The sequence below is a fragment of the Planococcus citri genome, chromosome 5 (genome assembly GCF_950023065.1).
Source record: "Planococcus citri chromosome 5, ihPlaCitr1.1, whole genome shotgun sequence".
Classification (NCBI taxonomy): Eukaryota; Metazoa; Arthropoda; class Insecta; order Hemiptera; family Pseudococcidae; genus Planococcus; species Planococcus citri.
This window is the reverse complement of record NC_088681.1, coordinates 40,988,638-41,007,738: the sequence shown is the minus strand read 5'-3', so window position 1 is coordinate 41,007,738 and position 19,101 is coordinate 40,988,638. Positions and strand designations below refer to the sequence as shown.

At 32.9% G+C, this 19,101-nt stretch overlaps 1 protein-coding gene across 3 annotated transcripts in view; it reads right to left on the bottom strand.

The window, feature by feature from the left end:
* Positions 1 to 19,101, bottom strand: part of LOC135849520 (cell growth regulator with RING finger domain protein 1-like) — a 62,654-nt gene that overhangs the window by 10,370 nt on the left and 33,183 nt on the right. For all 3 annotated transcript variants that reach the window (XM_065370006.1, XM_065370007.1, XM_065370008.1), the window contains exon 3: positions 764 to 935. In XM_065370006.1, coding sequence (XP_065226078.1) covers positions 764 to 935 — 172 coding nt within the window. The remainder of the gene's footprint in view (positions 1 to 763; positions 936 to 19,101) is intronic.

Sequence of the window (19,101 nt, the reverse complement as noted above, 5' to 3'; positions counted from 1 at the left end):
CGCCGTGATGAAGTAAGGGTAGTAGTACCCTCAAGTCACCTTTAGTAGCACTTTGCCAGATATAAACCTCTAGGTGCTAGAGCAAGTTTTCTAACTCACCCCAAATTCTGACTTCCCCCGGTGCACCTTACCAAATTTCAGCTCCCTGGGTTAATTTGATTGGACTGAGGTTGGGTAGAAAGAGGGGGCGCTATCTAATACAAGATTTTCTGAGGTCAAAAAATGAAAATCTTCAGGTTTCTGCCATTTCAATTGCTAAAAAACTTGGATTTTAAAGAATTATGTTGTTCATAAAAACCTGACTAATCTATTTTAATAGCCAAAATGCATTTTAATTCTGGGAATCTGAGATGTTGAGATCCCTAAATGAGCATTTGCGACATTCAAGAAATCTAGAGCTGAATTTCAGCTTCCAAGGTCAATGTAAATAAGCTCCAGAGAATTAAAAAAAATGGAAACCATTTAAAAATCCAGTAAAAGCCATTTTTCATGAAAAAGAGTGAGTAGGAAGGGACTGAAAAAAAAATGAAATCTCATCCTAAAAGCACCAGTGAGCAACCAGCGGGCCAAAGTGATATACATTTTAGTCTAATCCAAATTTTCATCGATTTTCAGGATTAGGGTGGGTCTTTAAGGGTTGAATGACCAGAACACAGTACTTACATCTCAAAAAGTTGAACTACATAATACTAACATTAAAAATGCTGAATAATCCTACATCATGTAATCTACATATAATTATTAATACGATGAAAAAGGATACAGTGACGAATGCCCTTTATATTGATAATATCCGGATAAAAGATTATCCTGTTGTAAGGCGGAACTGATACACGACCACGGACGCCATAGGAACAAATGCAACTCCCTAATTGAGACACCCCAAAAGGCTTGCAAACGGTATGGAACTTGACTCGATATAGTACATTTGACACCTGAAACATGCGAAAAAAAATACCATAAATTAATCATCACACGATCAATAAATCATTTATAAAATTTACACGTATAACTAACACATAACAACTGACGCTTTAAAGCCACCACTTTTTCTATCATATTAATATACGTGCGAAAAAAAAAATGTACGTAAAAAAAATCGCCAACACTCGACACCTCAACGCCTTCAGCAATTTTTTATTTATTTTCATCGGCGAAGAGAAGAAAAAAAAACACAAAATCGTGACCGGTTACAATCAAAATAAAAATGTATAAAAATAAGCGAAAAAAATTCTCATTTACACAGGTTTCTATCGTACATTCCTCTCGTAAAATTCGACGGATTTTTCTCCAAGTATGCGATCGACTCTTTCGAGATATTTGTCAAACGAGGATTAACATATTTGAAGAAAAAAAATTCACGACAAATGGCGCCACTGGCTCGATTACATACAAGGTATGTAGAAATGGGAAACAACATATTCGTTATGGATGAATTTGCATTCGAGACTTTAACCCGTATACATTTCTAATGACCACGTATCAATGATACAAACTCAGTCTGCGATTTTTTTTTTAGGTTATATTTAGATCGTATACGAGTCGTCGAAATGTGATTTTTTTTCATTTCAGGATTTTTCTCCGAGAATAGGTTGTGTACTCAAGGACGGGTAAGATTAAGCAAAAATCTCGTCCGAGTGGTCAGAGCTGTGTTCATCATGAGATGGAGTTTCTCGTTTCTGTCGTTTAAGCATCGTCCATAAAAAGGTAGGTGTACGTCGTGTTTGAAATAAAAAACCGCATGTAGAGCAAAACTCCGGCCTATGGCGTCATCTCACGTGGAAATTCTTACACCAAGGTTATCTCTCGCACCAAAGATTAAGTTCTGGAAGACTAATTTTTTGGGTTAGTCGTGTACGTTTACTCACTCGTTCGTGTACGTAATATTACGAAAACTCAATCTACAAATCACTAGGTACTCCAGTTTCTGTTTCTACATACGACTATAAATCTGCAGAATGCAGAAAGTAGAGATATAAATATATAGAAATAGTTCCAGATATGTACCCTACCTATAGATAAACAATGTTACAAAATACTTTGCCCTTCTGCTGTAATTTATACAAAGAGTCAAGATTCCAAAGATCCTATTTCCTTAATTTTGGATTCATTTAGAATTGAACTAAGGAAACAAAACAGTCGAAGATCAAGATGAACGGTAGAAAAAATTCGCAAAGATATGACCAAAAACGAATTTTTCAAGTTGACGGACGTTGAGAGAGATATAGAGTTCAAGCAAACTGAAATTCCAGCATTACAACAATTAATTAATAAACCACCAAAAACATGAGGTGAATGGCCCTCAGGACAGCACTTTACCGCCCCTCCCCCCACAATTTTTTGACATTTCAATAAAAAAATGTCACTTTTTCGATTCTTTTTTGATTTTTCTTTTTACTGATTTTTTATTTCGTTACCTTAATGCCAAATCCGAGTATGTCCATCCAAAAAAAACATCGTCGTTTTGCGTCACTGATAAGACTCTGGGAAGCCCTGAATTGAAAAATTTGCACCTGAGTACAGTTAAAATGCACCACCGAAGATGCACGAAGCTGACCGATGTTCAATCAGAACTCAACGAACCCTTCCGAGCATATCCGAACCTTATCAGTGATGCATAAAATCTCACTTTTTTTGTATGGACATACTCGGATTTGGCATTAAGGTAACGATTTGTTGTATTTTTTTTCAAACTTTTTAAAGACTGAAAAAATGTCTGTGATTGTTTTTTTATCAAACAAAATCATTTTTCTATGTTTAGAAATTTTTAAAATGATTTTTTCAAAAATAAAAATTCATTTTTTATTTTACATACTTGCATTTTGAAAATAAGCACTGATTTTTTCAGACATTTTTAATTTTTTGGAAAAGGTACGCAGTTATTTTTCTTCTGTTTTTCCACACGAAAAAAGCTCGAATTTTTGTGGCATCCCAACGCCATTTTACTATAAAATTTTTAAAAGTCTTTGTTGTCATTTTTTGGATCTTTCACTTTTTTTCAATATCGGAAATTTGCCAGAATATTTCAAAACTTCAATAAGAAGTCGTTTACCCCAATTTTCAAAAAAAATTTCAATAAGAACCGAAAAATTAACTTTGAAACATTATTGCTTTTTCAAACAGTTTTTTTTTCAATTACAAAAAAGTTATTTTTGCATTTTTTGGAATTTTTTGGTGAGATGAGGACATTGAGAACAGGATATTTTCAGCTTGGGGGGGGGGTGGATTATTGGTCATTTTCAACATTTTTGGCTTCAAGTTTACCTAATCTACTAATTTTTACGTCAATTGAAATTTTGTTGTTGATTTTAGAACATTTTGTAGAAATTTCCTGCATTTGTTGCAAGATTCCAAGTTTCCTTTCAGTTCTCCATTTTCAATTATTTTAGGGTAAATTTAGCTATGTACTTTGCCATAAGCTCCAGGAGATTTTTAAAATTTTTTAACAACATTTTGATGATATTTTATGAACCCTTGAAAAAAAATGCTCAATTAAGTAAACTTTTTAGAAGTGCCAATTTTTCGTTATTTTCAACAATTTTTTGAACTTATTATGCTGGTTTTAAACATTTTTTCGATCTTTCGCGCCATTTCAGAATCACTCCAATCACTTTGATGACATTTAATCAAGTTTTTTTCGACATTCAACTTTTTCACAAAAATTTTTCTTTTTTTGAACGATTTTAAGCAATTTATCTCTTATTTTGTGCAATCTACAATCTGTGCAATAAGTACATATTTTTAAAAAAATTTGTAATAATTTTTACAAACTTTTTGTCATTTAAGCAACTTTTTCCCAATATTTTTTGGAATTTTGGCTACCTACTTTTACTTCATTTTAAATAAATTTTACGTAGCACATTTTTCTTCAACTTTCAAAATTTCTGGATCATTTTACTCAATTATGTTATTTTATGGAACTTCAATATGTTTTCAAAAAAAAAAAAAAATCAATCTATACCAAAGAATTTTTTTGAATTTGCTTCTTCAATTTTTTGTTAACGATTTTTTTCAACTTTTCTTTTAAGTGTCTGAGTCTACACCAAATGTCAAGGGGAGGACGAAATTATTTCACTGTAAGCTCAAAAACTGTTATGAAAGAATATTGGTTGGAACAGAAACTGATTTATTTTTTAAAGTGGGCGACTGAAAGTCCAAGATTTGCCTGAAATTAACCTCAGAAGGTACGTACGATTCAAAATTCACACACGAGAAATCAACAATATCTTGATACCGTTACCACAGGTATGTAATTGAATTAATTACATAATCGGGTTTGAAAAGAGTTCGATTATTAAGCCGATGACTCATCGACTCGTTCAAGGTCTCCGGTGAATTTTCGAGTATGATTTTTTTTTCACTAACGACTATCCCAAGTCCTAAATCCTACCATATTATACGTCTATCACCGTACTTTTCCATTAATAGTAATTTTCAATCAAAACATTCGCACGATATTATATAACCCAATACCCATGTGTGTCTTACAGCAGACGAATTTTCCAGAACACCATATTACAAAATCGATACTCTCATATTAAAATAATCGAAGATGACATTCACGGTGGATTTTTTTCTCTATCTGTGTGGCGAAAATGGCAACTAACTATATGAGATGAACCTATTTTAGCATTTTAGACGACCAACGTTTAACACGGTGGAAAATATTACCTTTCATGCTTTATAATTCAAGGCCTCTGACTTTTTAAAATGTTTATACAATGCGTAAACGTTTTTATAATATTATCGTATAGTACGTCTGTCTCTGTACGTACCACATACGTAAGTTATGTAATCGCCAATGTAATTCTTCAAGACGTCTCACTCTTCTCCTCTTGTTATACAGCGCATTATTTTTATATCTAGGTATACGTAAATGTGTGAGCGCGAGTTTGCTTACAAGGAGTGTAATTCAACCATAAACACAAGATATCAGTGCAACTTGTATGCGAATATGCTATAAGGTGTGTCGTACTTTACTTTTTCTATAGGTATAATATTTTCTTTTCAAATCGAACTGAACTTCTCCTATCAATGTACTCGATACCATCGACCATCGTTTCAATCACACAACAAAAAGTGTTTATTCAACGTGAACTTGATAATCGAAGGTATCTCCCGGTCATCAATGACCAAGTCATTGTTTACATAGAAGATGGCCTTTCAACGCTCGACGATCGAAGTACTCGTATGAGTCATGTTTGAATTCGCAGATTTTTTGGGGACTTTTTATTTACCATTCGAACGAGGAAAAGAGAAGAGTACATATTTTGAATTCCGCTAAAAGCAGAAATCAGGCATGTTTGTCTTTCCAAGGTGTGATTGAATCTTCGAGAGAATCCATTTCTATATTTTTGTAACTGAAACAAACGATTCTCTTACAAAACTCGAGTGTTCTCAACTCTCAACTTTCCCAGTTTTCTTTTTAAAAATAGAGATTTTACGTCACCTTCAGTACCATATATTTTTCAGTCGTTTGTGTTTTGATTCGAGTAATACTGAAAAACTTTTTAGACCTTATGTGCTATGACCAAATACATACGAATCGACGAGGTTTCAAAAATGTTTACTTCTACTGAGACTTGAATTATTACAATGCCATACTCGAGAACTGAGATACGATCTGTACGCGAGCACTCTAATTTTATTTTTCTGCCGAGTCACGATTCCTCAAGTGGTTATTTCAATAAATCTGAGGTCATCAAAGATTTTTGTGAGATACAGGATTCAATTGTGAGAGGAATGAGAACTGAGAAGGACAATTCCTCTATTAGATTCTTAAATCAAAATGCGAAATTTGTTCGGAAGTTCTGGAGGATCCTCGGTGAAACATTTTTACCCCCCCCCGCGCAGAAATACTATTGTAAAAAATTCTGAAAATTTCATCAAGTAACTAACTACCTGTGGTCAAATTCTGGGTGAAAAAGTAATCAACAATAGAAAACGAGAGAGTCGAATAGAAAAGAATGGTTTTCTAATAAAAATGCAGCAACTTGATTATTTTCTTCCAATTTTGTGCCAATACAAGAAAAAAATCCAACGTTTGATTAAAGAAGAATGAAAAAGAAAGAATTTTTTATGATGATTTTTGACACAGAAATTGGAGGATACACAACATTTTTGAGACACCTGGTTAATTCAACAGACCGCAAAAAAACAACACTTCCGCAGGTTTGCAAAAAAAAAAAAAAATAGCCATTCTGATATTTGCTAAGCTACTCCGTTCAATAAAAAAGTTATCATCAAGAAGATTAATTGGAGCTCTGAAGTTTTTTCACGATCTTGAAAATGTCCATAAAAAGTCTTCTAAAATAGAGGACATCTGCAAGACGTTTTCAGAATTTCGGCAATTTTTCTCCTTTTCCTGAAAGATTTGAGAGTATAATTATTATTTTTCAGGGCTCGTACTCAATTTTTTCAAAAAAAAGTAACTTTAGTGGCCGGAAAGGTTTGAAAAAGTAACCAAACAGTAACCAAAAAAGTTACAAAACGTAAACAAAACTTCATGTAGGAAAAAAAGTTATACAAATTGAAATGTTGTAGTTTTTAATTTTACAAAAGTAACTTTATAGGCAACAAAGTGAGAATTTTTGCAGATCCCTCCCCCTCCGAAAAAAACATTTTTGGCGAAAAAGGAGACCTTGACAATAATTGTAATAATAGGAAGAGCTTTTTGGCAATTGACAAAAAAGTGAAACTTTCAGACAACGAAAAAAGTGAGATCTTTTTGGAACTTTTTGCAAAAGAAAACGTCAATTTTCAATTTTTTCAAATTTGTTAAAACGTTGAAAAAAACGAGAAGTTTTGACAATTTTTAACAAAAAGCAATACTTTGAGAATTTTATTTCAACAGAAAGCAGAACTTTTTGGCAATTATTGGCAAGAAAATGATAGTTTTTGGCAATTTCAGGTAAAAAAGATAAACTCATTTAGACTTTGATATTTTTGAAAAAAAAAAGGTAAATCTTTAGCAATTTTGTTGAAAGCAAGATTCTATGTCAAAAATCAAATATTTTATAACTTCAACAAGAATCAGCAATTTTTGGAACTTGTTGGTCAAAAAATTACATTTCTTCGCAATTATTTTCAAAAAGGGAGTCTTTTTCGTAGTTCTTGGGTAAAAAAACGAGACTTTTTGGTATTTTTTTTTCTGGAAATTTTTGGCAAAAAGCAAGACTTTTGGACAATTTTTGAATAAAAGCAAGATTTCCTGAAGTTTTTTTTTTCAAAGAGCCACAATTTTTAGCAATTTTTCTAAAAAAAAACCAGATTTGTCAATTTTTGAAAAATCGAGCTTTTTTGACAATTTTTGGCAAAAAGCAAGACTAACAATTTCAGCAAAAATTAGCACTTTTTGGTAAGTTTGACAAAATGTGAGATTTTTTGGTATTTTTGTTAGAAATCGAGAATTTGATAATTTTTATCAAAAGGCAGCTTTTAGTGACTCGAGTAACCGAGTAGGAGCACTGTATTTTTTCAAATTTTCTCCAACTCCCCCCCCCCCACCACTTAAACATATCCTCTCCAACATGAAATAAAATATAACTCGAGTGATTTTTTCCACTATGAGCAATGAATTTCAGAAAATTTTGAAAAATAATTCAAATTTTAGTAGAAGGGCTGTTGTGAAGACGAAGGGTGAGGCAGAATTTCCCAGATGAAGCAATAAGTATACCTCCATGTGATGGCATTCTATGGAATGTTGATTTTAATAAACAAAAACTTCGCCAGCCATTCAGTTCATTATTTTTTATTTACGTATTCCCATGTCTTGCGAAAGCAGCCAAGAAGTTCGATAATAGGAATTCAATTTACACACCTAACGTAAAATCGAGTAAAAACGTTCAATTTTCAAGTCGAATCGTTGCAGAAAAACCCGATCATTTGCCTTCTTCATCTATGGACAAACCATAATTATTCGATCCGCGGGTACATAATTAATTTATAAACTGGCTAAACACACGTATGAAAAAAAACAAACCATATTTTTTACATACCCCCACAGGCCTACATCCAATCCTTTTCTAATCCCCTTCGTTCTTCGAAATACTCGAATAAAACAAACATATTTATCTGTAACACCGATAATTACGAAATTTTATAATGGTTGCAATCGTTTCACAAAATTGACGGGTTTCCCTCAAATTGAGTCAATTTTTTAATTTGCACCGTTTTAGGCTGAAGAAATAATTCCAATACTTATTAAATCCCATTAATTCAAAAAAAAAAAAAAAAAAAAACTGCAGATGCGTATAATTTAAATTCCAAAAGCTGAAATTTGTATCCAATTGTAATCAAAGAAGCTATTGAAACACTTCTTCAAACCTTTTTCCAATTAAACTTATGTACCAACTTCATAGTTCAATTCTGATGATAATTTTTCAGTACTATCATACATACCTATACTGCAACTCCTTCAAAAACTCCAACAATTCTTTCGACCCAAATTACGCAACTCCCTGCTGAGTTTTCTGCGTGTATTTTTCTCGAGAAATGAAACCAGTTAGCGAGTTATACCTCTACGTGATTCTTAAATCATTTCGGATGAAAGATTTGACCTAACAACGTGAAGGTTCAAGTTTACAGTTTTCTTTCTGCTTGCCTAGTACTCGTACATACCTACTCCACGAGTTTCAAAACCATCGCGATTACATATGCATTTCTCCTCGAGACATCTTTTTACTAGTATTTTTAATTCCACTTAGACATCTTGTTACTTTACGACATCGTATTCAAAACAGACGACCAAGTATAAATACGATGACAAAAATGTACATTATGCTCAACAAAACACCCAGACACATCAAAACTTCACACCACACCCATAAGTAAATTTCCGAATACCTTTACACGATTCGTTTAACCTTCGACCAAACTGATAAAAAAAATCACCAAATAGCCTCTGCCTCTCTACTATTCTAGACTTTATTATTTTTCATTAAATCGCGAAAATATTGTGTATATAAGAATAATGGTCGCGAAATTCCTCTCGGTCTTTCGTTTATGAATGAACCACGTGAGGAAAACGATGAGAAAAACATCGAGTTGAAAAATACATAATAAAAACACCACGCCATTTTTTAAAAACCGGTCACACGAATTTTCCAGCTTCTCTATATCGATTCGATTTGGTAAACAAAACGTGACCGCCTTCGGTGTGCCATTACCTTATTATAGTCCACATAATTACCTACTTAATTGGAATTATTCGGGTAATTATTCGAAAATCGAAGAAAAACTTCGATGGCCTTTTTCAGCTCAGCATCATCGGGCTTGAATTACCAGTGGAGGATACCCCCTTATCTATTATATGAGTATTTCGTCACCTCTGGTAAACGACCTTCTTCTCGGATATATACCTACTACATATCAGTTGAACTACACAAATGACTCGAATAGTCGTCGTTTTACACGAAATTGGCTAATGGTACATTAATCTAATGATTCGAAGTCGTATATTTATACCTAAATTCTTTACATTATTTTTACGATTGAATTAAAGCCATCATAGATTTCTGGCAATAATCTCAAAACTATTCGTTATATCCTATCAAAGGCATAATATTCTGGGCAATAAAGTCACTCAGGTGAGAAAATGTTCCCTAATAGATAAAAAAAAATCACCAAAATTCCATCAAACCTTGGACTACATTGTTATATCGTCTATGTTATTAGTGCATCGTATGAACCACCCAACACTCAAATGTATAGCTGATCGTGAATGAGAAAAATTAGGTCGCGTTAATTATTTTATTTTTCGTCTAAATTATACCGGCGTTTCTAATCATCGTAACTTTGTACTCAGTTACATCGCAACAAGAGCGATTTACGTAGATCTAAATTATTTTTTACTCAATACTACATACTATACGAGTCTGCAATCAAGTCGTCGTCGTATTAATCATCTCATCATTTTTCATTTTCATCGCTTCATATCCGCGAACTATCTCATCGCATCGTGTCGTCATGGAGAAAATTCGACCACCAGTATTCGCATTACAAAGCATCATGCCACGAAGACGAAAGAATACGATGGTAAATTGCAGGCGTTAATTATCACGTCTTGGAGATCGACCGGCAAACAGGCGAAGTCATAAGACATTGACGATAAATTCGCCAGAAGACGAGAGCTCAAGAATATTACGAGTACTCGTACAATCGAACGGTATATTCTTTCGACTTATCGGTTGTTTTTTTTCTTTTTCTTTTTTTTTTTTACCTTGAATTCGCGACGCTTGTCTAATATTCTCGAGTGGGGTAGGCTTTGTGATTTTTCAATATCTTTATACCATAGTATATAGCTTGTAGTGTGGCTATGGACCGAGTCTCTGCACAGTACCATGATCTAGTCTCTTAGTATTATTTCGACACATCGTCGTACCGTGTGGTGTGACGGGTTCGTTGTTATACAAGTAAGCTGCCGAGTCTTACCGCGGCACGTGCATCTTTCCTATCGTCCGCCAATAATCTTCGTACTTCATAGTTCATAAACAACAACGGAGACATAAACAGAAGACGAGTATACACCAATACATATGCATTATGCACATGGTATTATACGCTTTGATCAATCAAAGACAATGGTATCTATACAGACTATTCAGAGGTATCCAGATCGACCTATCAATCAAACACATTTTGGACAATTTAAATAAGAAACTGAAAATCAGCCAATTCGTACGTTAATTTTGGATGGCAAAATACTGTAATGACTAATGAGGGATAGCAGCAGAAAGAGGAGTAAATCAGAAATTTTTTTTTTGCATCATACATGAGAGTGTCAAACTATCATTTTAAAACCCATATATTACGCAAAAATTACCGTTGATTACCAAAAAAAAAAAAACGAAAACTACAGGTTTTTACGATTGTACACTAGCGCATTACAATAAATTACCAACTAATCAGAACGAATTACCAATGTTACCGACAAATCACGATAATTACCAACAAATTAAACTAGGTGCCAACAATTACGGTAAATTACCCGTAATTACCGTGAAATACTGACAGATTTTAGTGAATTACCATTAAAATACCGTAACTTACAGTGAGTTGGCTTCGGAAAAAATTACCAAAAATTACATTAAATTATAGAAAAATATTACTTACAGCAATTCACTAATAAATTATACCATTGATTACTGACAAGTTGGTAAATTACCAAAATTTTTTGATAAATTACCAATGAATTACACAGAATTACCAATAAATTACAGTAAATTACCAGTTGTATAGAGTACTTAAACCTACAAATTAGAAAAATTATTGATAAATTATGGTAATCAACTGGAAAATTAAAGTCAATTACCAATAAATTACTGTAAATTACCAATAATTCAAGGTGAACAAAATTCAAAAAATTTGCCAAAAATTGCATTAAATTACAGTAAATTACCAATAAATTACGGTAATTTACCAATAAATCACAAAAGTTGAGTAAATGGCTGATGAATTACCAAAAAATTTTGGAAGTTATTCATCATTAAATTTACAGCAAATTACCAATGGTAATGCATCAGTAAATTTAGGGCAAATTTCAAACAAATTACGTTAAATTATGGGAAATTACAGCAAATTATTGAAAAACAACAGCAAATTACCGATACATTACGGTAAATTATTGACAAAATATGGTAATTTACCAACAGATTACGGTATATTACTGATAAATTATGGTTATTTACCTGCAAATTTCAATCAATTATGGCGAATTACCAACAATTTTTGGTAAATTACAGCAAATTACTGATAAATACAATGAATTTGTCAAATTCCATATCGTTTTTTTCACATATTTTTATTTAGTTGAAGTAAGGGTTTTTTAATTTGAAAAAGGACAATTGAAGATTTTTTTATCTTATTTCAAATTGTTCCACGGTCATCTTCAACACAAATATGTCACATATAAGGTATAGTCAATATGTAAGTTTCACATAGCTGAAAAATTATGAACGTGGTGATATTTTTTGACTAAAATTGGAGGGAATATAGTTCAACTGTTAACATTCAACTAGATCTGACAAAATTTATTTTGCATTTGGGTGTGTTGTTTGTATTTTATAGCGTGATTAGTAAAATGCTGATAAAAAAATGCCATCCAAATGTGGTGTTTGGCCAAAAAAAAATTTTAGTTGTAATAATTATGACTAAAATTCCTCAAAAATTACTCAAAATGTATCATACTAATGTTATTTCAAGTTAAGACGTTATTTGGCGCTGTAAATTGTTCATGTGATGGTGGCAAAATTTCTGGTGCTGAGTGACTCTTGACAATGCCAATATTCAGCAGATTATCACTGAACAATCTACTTCATTTGGATTTTGATTGAATCAAAATAATGTTAGTATGTTATGTCTTGAGTGGTTCTCAATCAATTTTCTAAGGAATTTTTCTTTTGTTAGCTTGAAAAATTTATTTAATTTCATATGATCGGAAAATGAGTAGTTTCATAGACAGTTTTGTGGTTGGAAAATACGTCTTTAACGCATCTATCGTGCGGAAAGTAGTTACTTTCCTCCCTAGGGAGGAAAGTAACAGTTTTCCGCATATATTTACAAATTCAAAATTAGCAATTTTTTAAAATTTCGGCATTTATTTTCCTCTTATATGAAATTAAAATAGTATACGCGACAGGATTGGACAGTAACGTGATTAACTTGTGCGATTTAAGTAGCTCGGCTTCGCCTCGCTCCTTAAACATCGCACTTGTTAATCGCATACTTTCCGCTCCTGTCACTCTAGGGAGATAATCCGCTACATTATCTCCCGCTTGCTAATCGCTTAGTGGACAAACTAACGATTTTCTCCCTTAAAAAACGTAAAATATTTTATGGAACGAGGAAGATAATGTGATCTTCAACCATTTTGAAAATCACATTACCTCCCTAGTTGCATAATCTACTATTTTTCTAAACTATAATTTTTGGACAGCATTTTTTTTATCAGCACTCTACTAATTGTAATCACAGTGTAAAATACAAACAACGCACCCAAATGCAAAATAAATTTTGTTAGATCTGGTCGAATGTTTAAGCCCTGTGAAACTTACATATTGACTATACCTTGTACATATAAACCATTTGGATACAGAACAAAAGAGCTTATAGTTTCATTAGGACTTGATCCACTCAACATTATTCAGATTGAAAGCTATTATAAACAGTATCAATTTATTGTACCAACTAAAAATAATACTTCCTACAGAACAAAATAGAAGAGAAGAGGTGATTCTAGCCAGAATTCGAATCAGATATATGACATTGACACACAGATCACTTTTTACTGAAAAATCCCTCAAAAAATGTGACACATGTAATAAGAATGTGACAATCCAACACGTTATAGAATTATGTATGTAAAGTATAATATGAAAAAATCAAAAAGGAAACACTTGAGGTAAATTTAAAATACATGCAAGTACATGAAGATGAAGAAGAAATGTGTGTAAAATATTTCTTGTTCCAAATCGGTGCAGGGATTTATGATTTGTTATAAGTTATAACACATCTATTTTGCTTTGTTAAATTTTGTTATACTTTTGTTGAGATTATTTTGTTGTTATATTTTTGTTAAGGCTCATTTATATTGGCCGCAGAATGAGACTGTAAACTTTTCAAGGAAAATCAAAGCCGGAGTTGTAAAGTAGTCCTTTATGATGGCCACAGACAATATTCTGTAGTTTGTTGCAAATTTTCAATTACTTTTGAAAATCTTGTAATTTTACAAAACTGTTTCTATAGTTGTTCTACAGCCAATGTAAACAAGTCTTTATCTGTTAAAATTTATTTGTTAATTTAATTTCTGTTGTTGGATTGTCGACGTTAAAGGCCAAGATGCCTGACGTCATGAAATAAACTTATGATGATGATGATTTTTTGATACTGCAATAAAATGTAGTTTTTAGAGTTGACATTACTCTAGATGTGAAATTGGCGAGCTGGGCTTGGGTCACCTAAGAGAAGGTTATGGAGATGACAAAATTTCATGATTTACATTTTTCCATGAGAATTGTCAAAATATGGAAAAAAGCAACTATAAAATGACTAATAAAGATACAAAACGTGAGCAAAACATGCCAATGTACCCATAGAAAAAAATCACCAATCAATTGGACGTTTAGATTAAAAAAGTAGAAAAAACATTATACATACACTTGATTAAAATTTAACGATGAAACTAGATTCTGATTCTGACAACAATTTTGTCAAAAGGATGAGACTAAAAAATTTGTAACTTTTTGGCAATAAAAGAGGTAGGGTTTTTCGACAATTATTTGAAAAAAGATGAGACTACTTTTTGACCATTTTTGAAAAAATGAGACTTAGATATACGTATCTTTTGGAAAAAATGCCACTTTGTGAAGAATTTTGACAAAAAAGTGATATTTTAGCTTTTTGGCAAGTAGGTATGTAATGAAACTTTTTAAGCAATTTTGACAAAAGGCGGAGATTTGCAGATGTTTCTGGCAAATTAGACTTTGATAGTTTCAGCATTTTTTTTGGGCAAAAAAATGAAACTTGAAAAGAAATTCTATTTGACAATTTTGGTAAAATTTGAGAATTTTTGTCAATTACAAAAAAAATTGACAAACATTTTTTCTTGCTCTTGAATTGAGACTTTTTCAGAATTTTTGGTAATTTTTCAAAGCAGTTTCTTTTTTTCATGAAACGTTGAAACCACCCTTCCAAATCAACTTACAGAAATTTACAAATATCTGTAATCACCGGTGCAAAATCCGAGTAATTACGGTAATTTAATGATAGGAAGGTACTTCACCTTTAGATTTTTTTCCCAAATTACGCGATTTTACGACTTCAGCCATTTTTTTATAACTACCCACGAACGCAAATACCATTCTAATAATTTTACATCCTCTAGGTAATTACGGTATCTATTAACAATTCTCAAACATCATCCAATTATTAACTTTCAAGCTCACTTATCCACTTACGAATGACTCCAAAATGACAAATCTACGAAGGTAAACGTAACCTAGGGTTCGTACGTTGAAAAAAAAAACAGAACTCATCGGATATAATTACGCTATGCTACCTTCGAAACCTCAACATTTAATCGGATACATCGCAGACGTGTGTTTCAATTCATTCGATACTAATCATAGAAAGAATAATTTTCGTAAATATACACAATTTGCGAAGAAAAACGCGAGTGTAATTGGCACGGTAAAACGATAATTACCACGGTAAGTGACCACGACGATGTAACAATCAATAGAGAATTAGTGTTTCGGGTTCCTGGCGGAGGAAGAATACGCGGTTCACCACACCGTAATACTCGGTAGGTAATTACAGAGCCGAAGAAACGAGGTGGTCGAGCAATTAGAAATTAACGCGGGTGTAACTACGGATAGGTAATGGTATGATTCAAAAGTGATTTTTTTTCAGCGTATTACGCTTATGTACACTGGCAAGCTTCGAATTTAGTTCGTTCACTCTGAATCGAACCGGTTGTCATTGACAGGTGTGCGTAAAACGGATATCCATCCTTTTTACACAGTGCACCGTCGAAGTCGTCAATTCGAGTGAGACAAGTATAGACCCACAGTCAAAATAATAGTCCCCCAGAAAGTCAATTTTATGAGAGGGAGAAAAATTCCTCCATACTCAGAAGTTAAGACAGTCTAGTAACTTGAGAGCTGGGCCGGCGTTAGCGGAGGAGAATCCATTTCATTACACGTTTATCGTGTAAATGACCCTGTTAGGTCACGCAGTTAATGGGTCAGCGAGTTGTGCAACCGTGCCAGCGGAATACGCGAGTACAATGGTTCACAAACGTAATGACCTTCCAACGTTAGGATCGGATGCTAGAGAAATTCCACCGTTTAGTCGACTGCTGGCTGTATTTTTTGACAATGACGACGACGTCGACGTCGACTCGGACGACCAAGACACAGACAGTCGATTGTCGATTCGCCATCGCTGCAGAAGGGCGGCGGATACTCGTATTTTCGCGCAAGGTGCGATTAACCAGTGAGCAAGTTCGTCTTCTTACAGTACGTGACTGACTACCGATACCGAATCGGCTGGAAAAAAATTTTCGACCAAATTGCAGCTATCCTATATAATCTTTACGCCGAGAAATAATACAGCTTAATCGTAAAACACATTAACAAATGGCGAATACGTGCGACCTTGGCAACGCTGGCTCGCGCGACAAATTAGTGGGCTATTTAAGATGGATCATCGTCCTACCAGCCGTTCTATAGCTACGAATCTACTAATGGCGATCAAGTTATTTTCATTTGGTTCGAACTATAAATAACTGGTCTCGAGACGGGATTCTTTTCAAAGGGCTACGACTCTACTGGCCGGTGGAAAAAAATATGCAATTTGATAAATACATATATATGTAGCGTATAGGATAGGAACAACTGGTACGAAAAAAAAGAACACAAACCAGACATAATACGAGCTGCGAGTTTCTTGACCGGTCATGATCTTCTCCACGGAGGTGTATCAACCCGGCAGGCAAATATTCTTTTTTTTTTTAAATACTCGTGGTAATTGCAGAATCATACGATGAACGTGTTTCACCACATTCGAGCGTGTAATCGATAAATCATCGAATTCGATCAGCTTCCTGTAAAGTTTCGCGAATATCGTGTGTTCATAAGTTGAAGAATCAATCGTTACAGATTTACTTTTGATATAAATATATCCTTGAAAAATATGTCCCAATGTCATCGATAAAATATTGGACACTCATCACACCTTATTCATCGTTATCATCAGTATGTAATCACCTTTATCGATGACCTTTCGATATACTCATTTGAGATCATCGACAAAAATCGACAAATTTTCAATACAGATTCAATATCGATAAGGCTGAAAAATTTTCCTAAAATGGTGCAGAAAAATTATTGATCCAACATGGATGACCATAGAAAAATCTGACTGATGGGACTTGAAAACTCGTACCTAGTTAATTGTGGTATGATCAAAATTAATCAGGATGATCACTCTTTTGAAGAAATTATTCTCCCTGACTTTTCCCGATTTTCCACACCAATTTTTCCAATTCCCAAACTCTTCAAATATCAATCACACTCAAATAGATGAGGAAGGTGTTTCAATTTGGTGGAGAGATTGAACCCTTTAATTTATTCTAGCCATGGATTTATGGGTTCAAAATGTTTCCATTTCCAAATAGAACTAGAAAAATTGAGGAAATTAAAAGATAAAATATTAGTCCGGCATATGACAATAGGAGTAATTGCACCCCCCCCCCCGATCCTCCGGGACAACATTTTTCTTAAAGGGGACATCCTAAGGAACATTTTAAAGCAAACTTGCCAAAAAAAAAGTTGGCCTTACTTACAAAATGGCGGCCATTTTGATTGACAGGTCAGCCGAAATCGCAGATTTTGCGTTTTAATATAGGACTTGCACGAACTTTTTCAAACTTTACAAAGGTAAATCGAAAGATCATGCAAAAATTTATCACCTGCCAAAATTTCAAGTGATAAAGTGCGTTTTTCGATTTTTGGTGAATTTTTGAGAATCGAATTTAGGCCAAAAATGAGGGAAAAAATCAAAATTTTACCAAATTGACCAAGAAAGCTGAAATTTGGGATACACCCTATTTTCGACATGCCAAATCGATTGGAAACAGTTTCAACCCGTTTTGAGCAGTTCTGGAGCCTCCAGCAGATTTTTGAAACTCGAAATTCCCACAAAATTCCATCAAATTGGAGTTGTAAAGCTAAAATTTATTCTAAAAACTAATTTCAATACGCTACGAAATACTGCAGGTGAATTTCAAGTCGTTTTGGATCTTCCAGCAACTTTTTGAAAATTCCTGAAGCTTCCAGCAGATTTTTGAAACTTTAAATTTTTACAAAATTTCATCAAATGGAGATGGAAAGCTGAAATTTACTCTACACTCCAATTTTAACACCCTCTGAAAACGACTTCTGGTGGATTTCAAGTCATTTTAGAGCATCCAACGACTTTTTTGAATTTGGCAAAAATGTGGGTTATTTCCGGCAATTTTTGGCAGAAACAGAGGATTTTTTTGACTTAGTATGCTGAAAACAGAGATTTTTGATTTTAATGATGACACTTTTACACAAAAAACAGGTCTTTTTGACAATTTTGACAAAGAGTGAAAACTGACAATTTTGGCAAAACACATTACATTTTTGAAAATGTTGACAAAAAACAGGTCTTCCATCAAACAATTATAAATTGTTGACAAAAATTGGGACTTTTTGTAAATTTTGACAAAAATTAAAATTCTTTGATAATTTTGATAAAAATTGACATTTTTTCACAATTTTGACAAAAATGATAATTTTTGACATTTTGTGTCAAAAACTGTAATTCTCTGACAATTTTGGTAAAAATTGTTCTTTATGACAATTTTGACAACAATTGGAACTTTTTTTGACAAATTTTCACAAAAATGAAAATTTTGATAAAAAATTGAAATTTTTTGAAAATTGTGACAAAAATTGGGATTTTTGACATTGTGTCAAAAACTGTAATTCTTTGACAATTTTGGTAAAAATTGTTCTTTATGACAATTTTGACAACAATTGGAACTTTTTTTGACAAATTTTCACAAAAATGAAAATTTTGATAAAAAATTGAAATTTTTTGAAAATTGTGACAAAAATTGGGATTTTTGACAATTTTGACAATTTTTACAACAGTTGGGATTTTTTGACAAATTTTGATAAAAATTGAATTTTTTTGAAAATTGTGACAAAAATTGAAATTTTCTGAAAATTGTGACAAAATTTGGGATTTTTTGACAATTCTGACAACATTGAGATTTTTTTACCATTTTTACAAAAATTGTAATTTTTTGGTAATTTTGACGGAAATTTGCTAAAGCAAAAATTATTATTCTTTGAAAATTTACGGTATTTTTTAGCATTTTGGTTTAAACCTGCTAGTGTTCCTCCCCTTTCGGATATGATACCCGGCCCATTTCATCCCCTTCTCTCAATTTTGTAAAATTATGAAAATATGCTGTGACATATCGATTCCCATTAATTTGTGAGCGCCGAGTTCATTAATATTCATTTATTTTTCCGATTAGAGCTCTCTTTATCCCTCCAGCTCACTCCT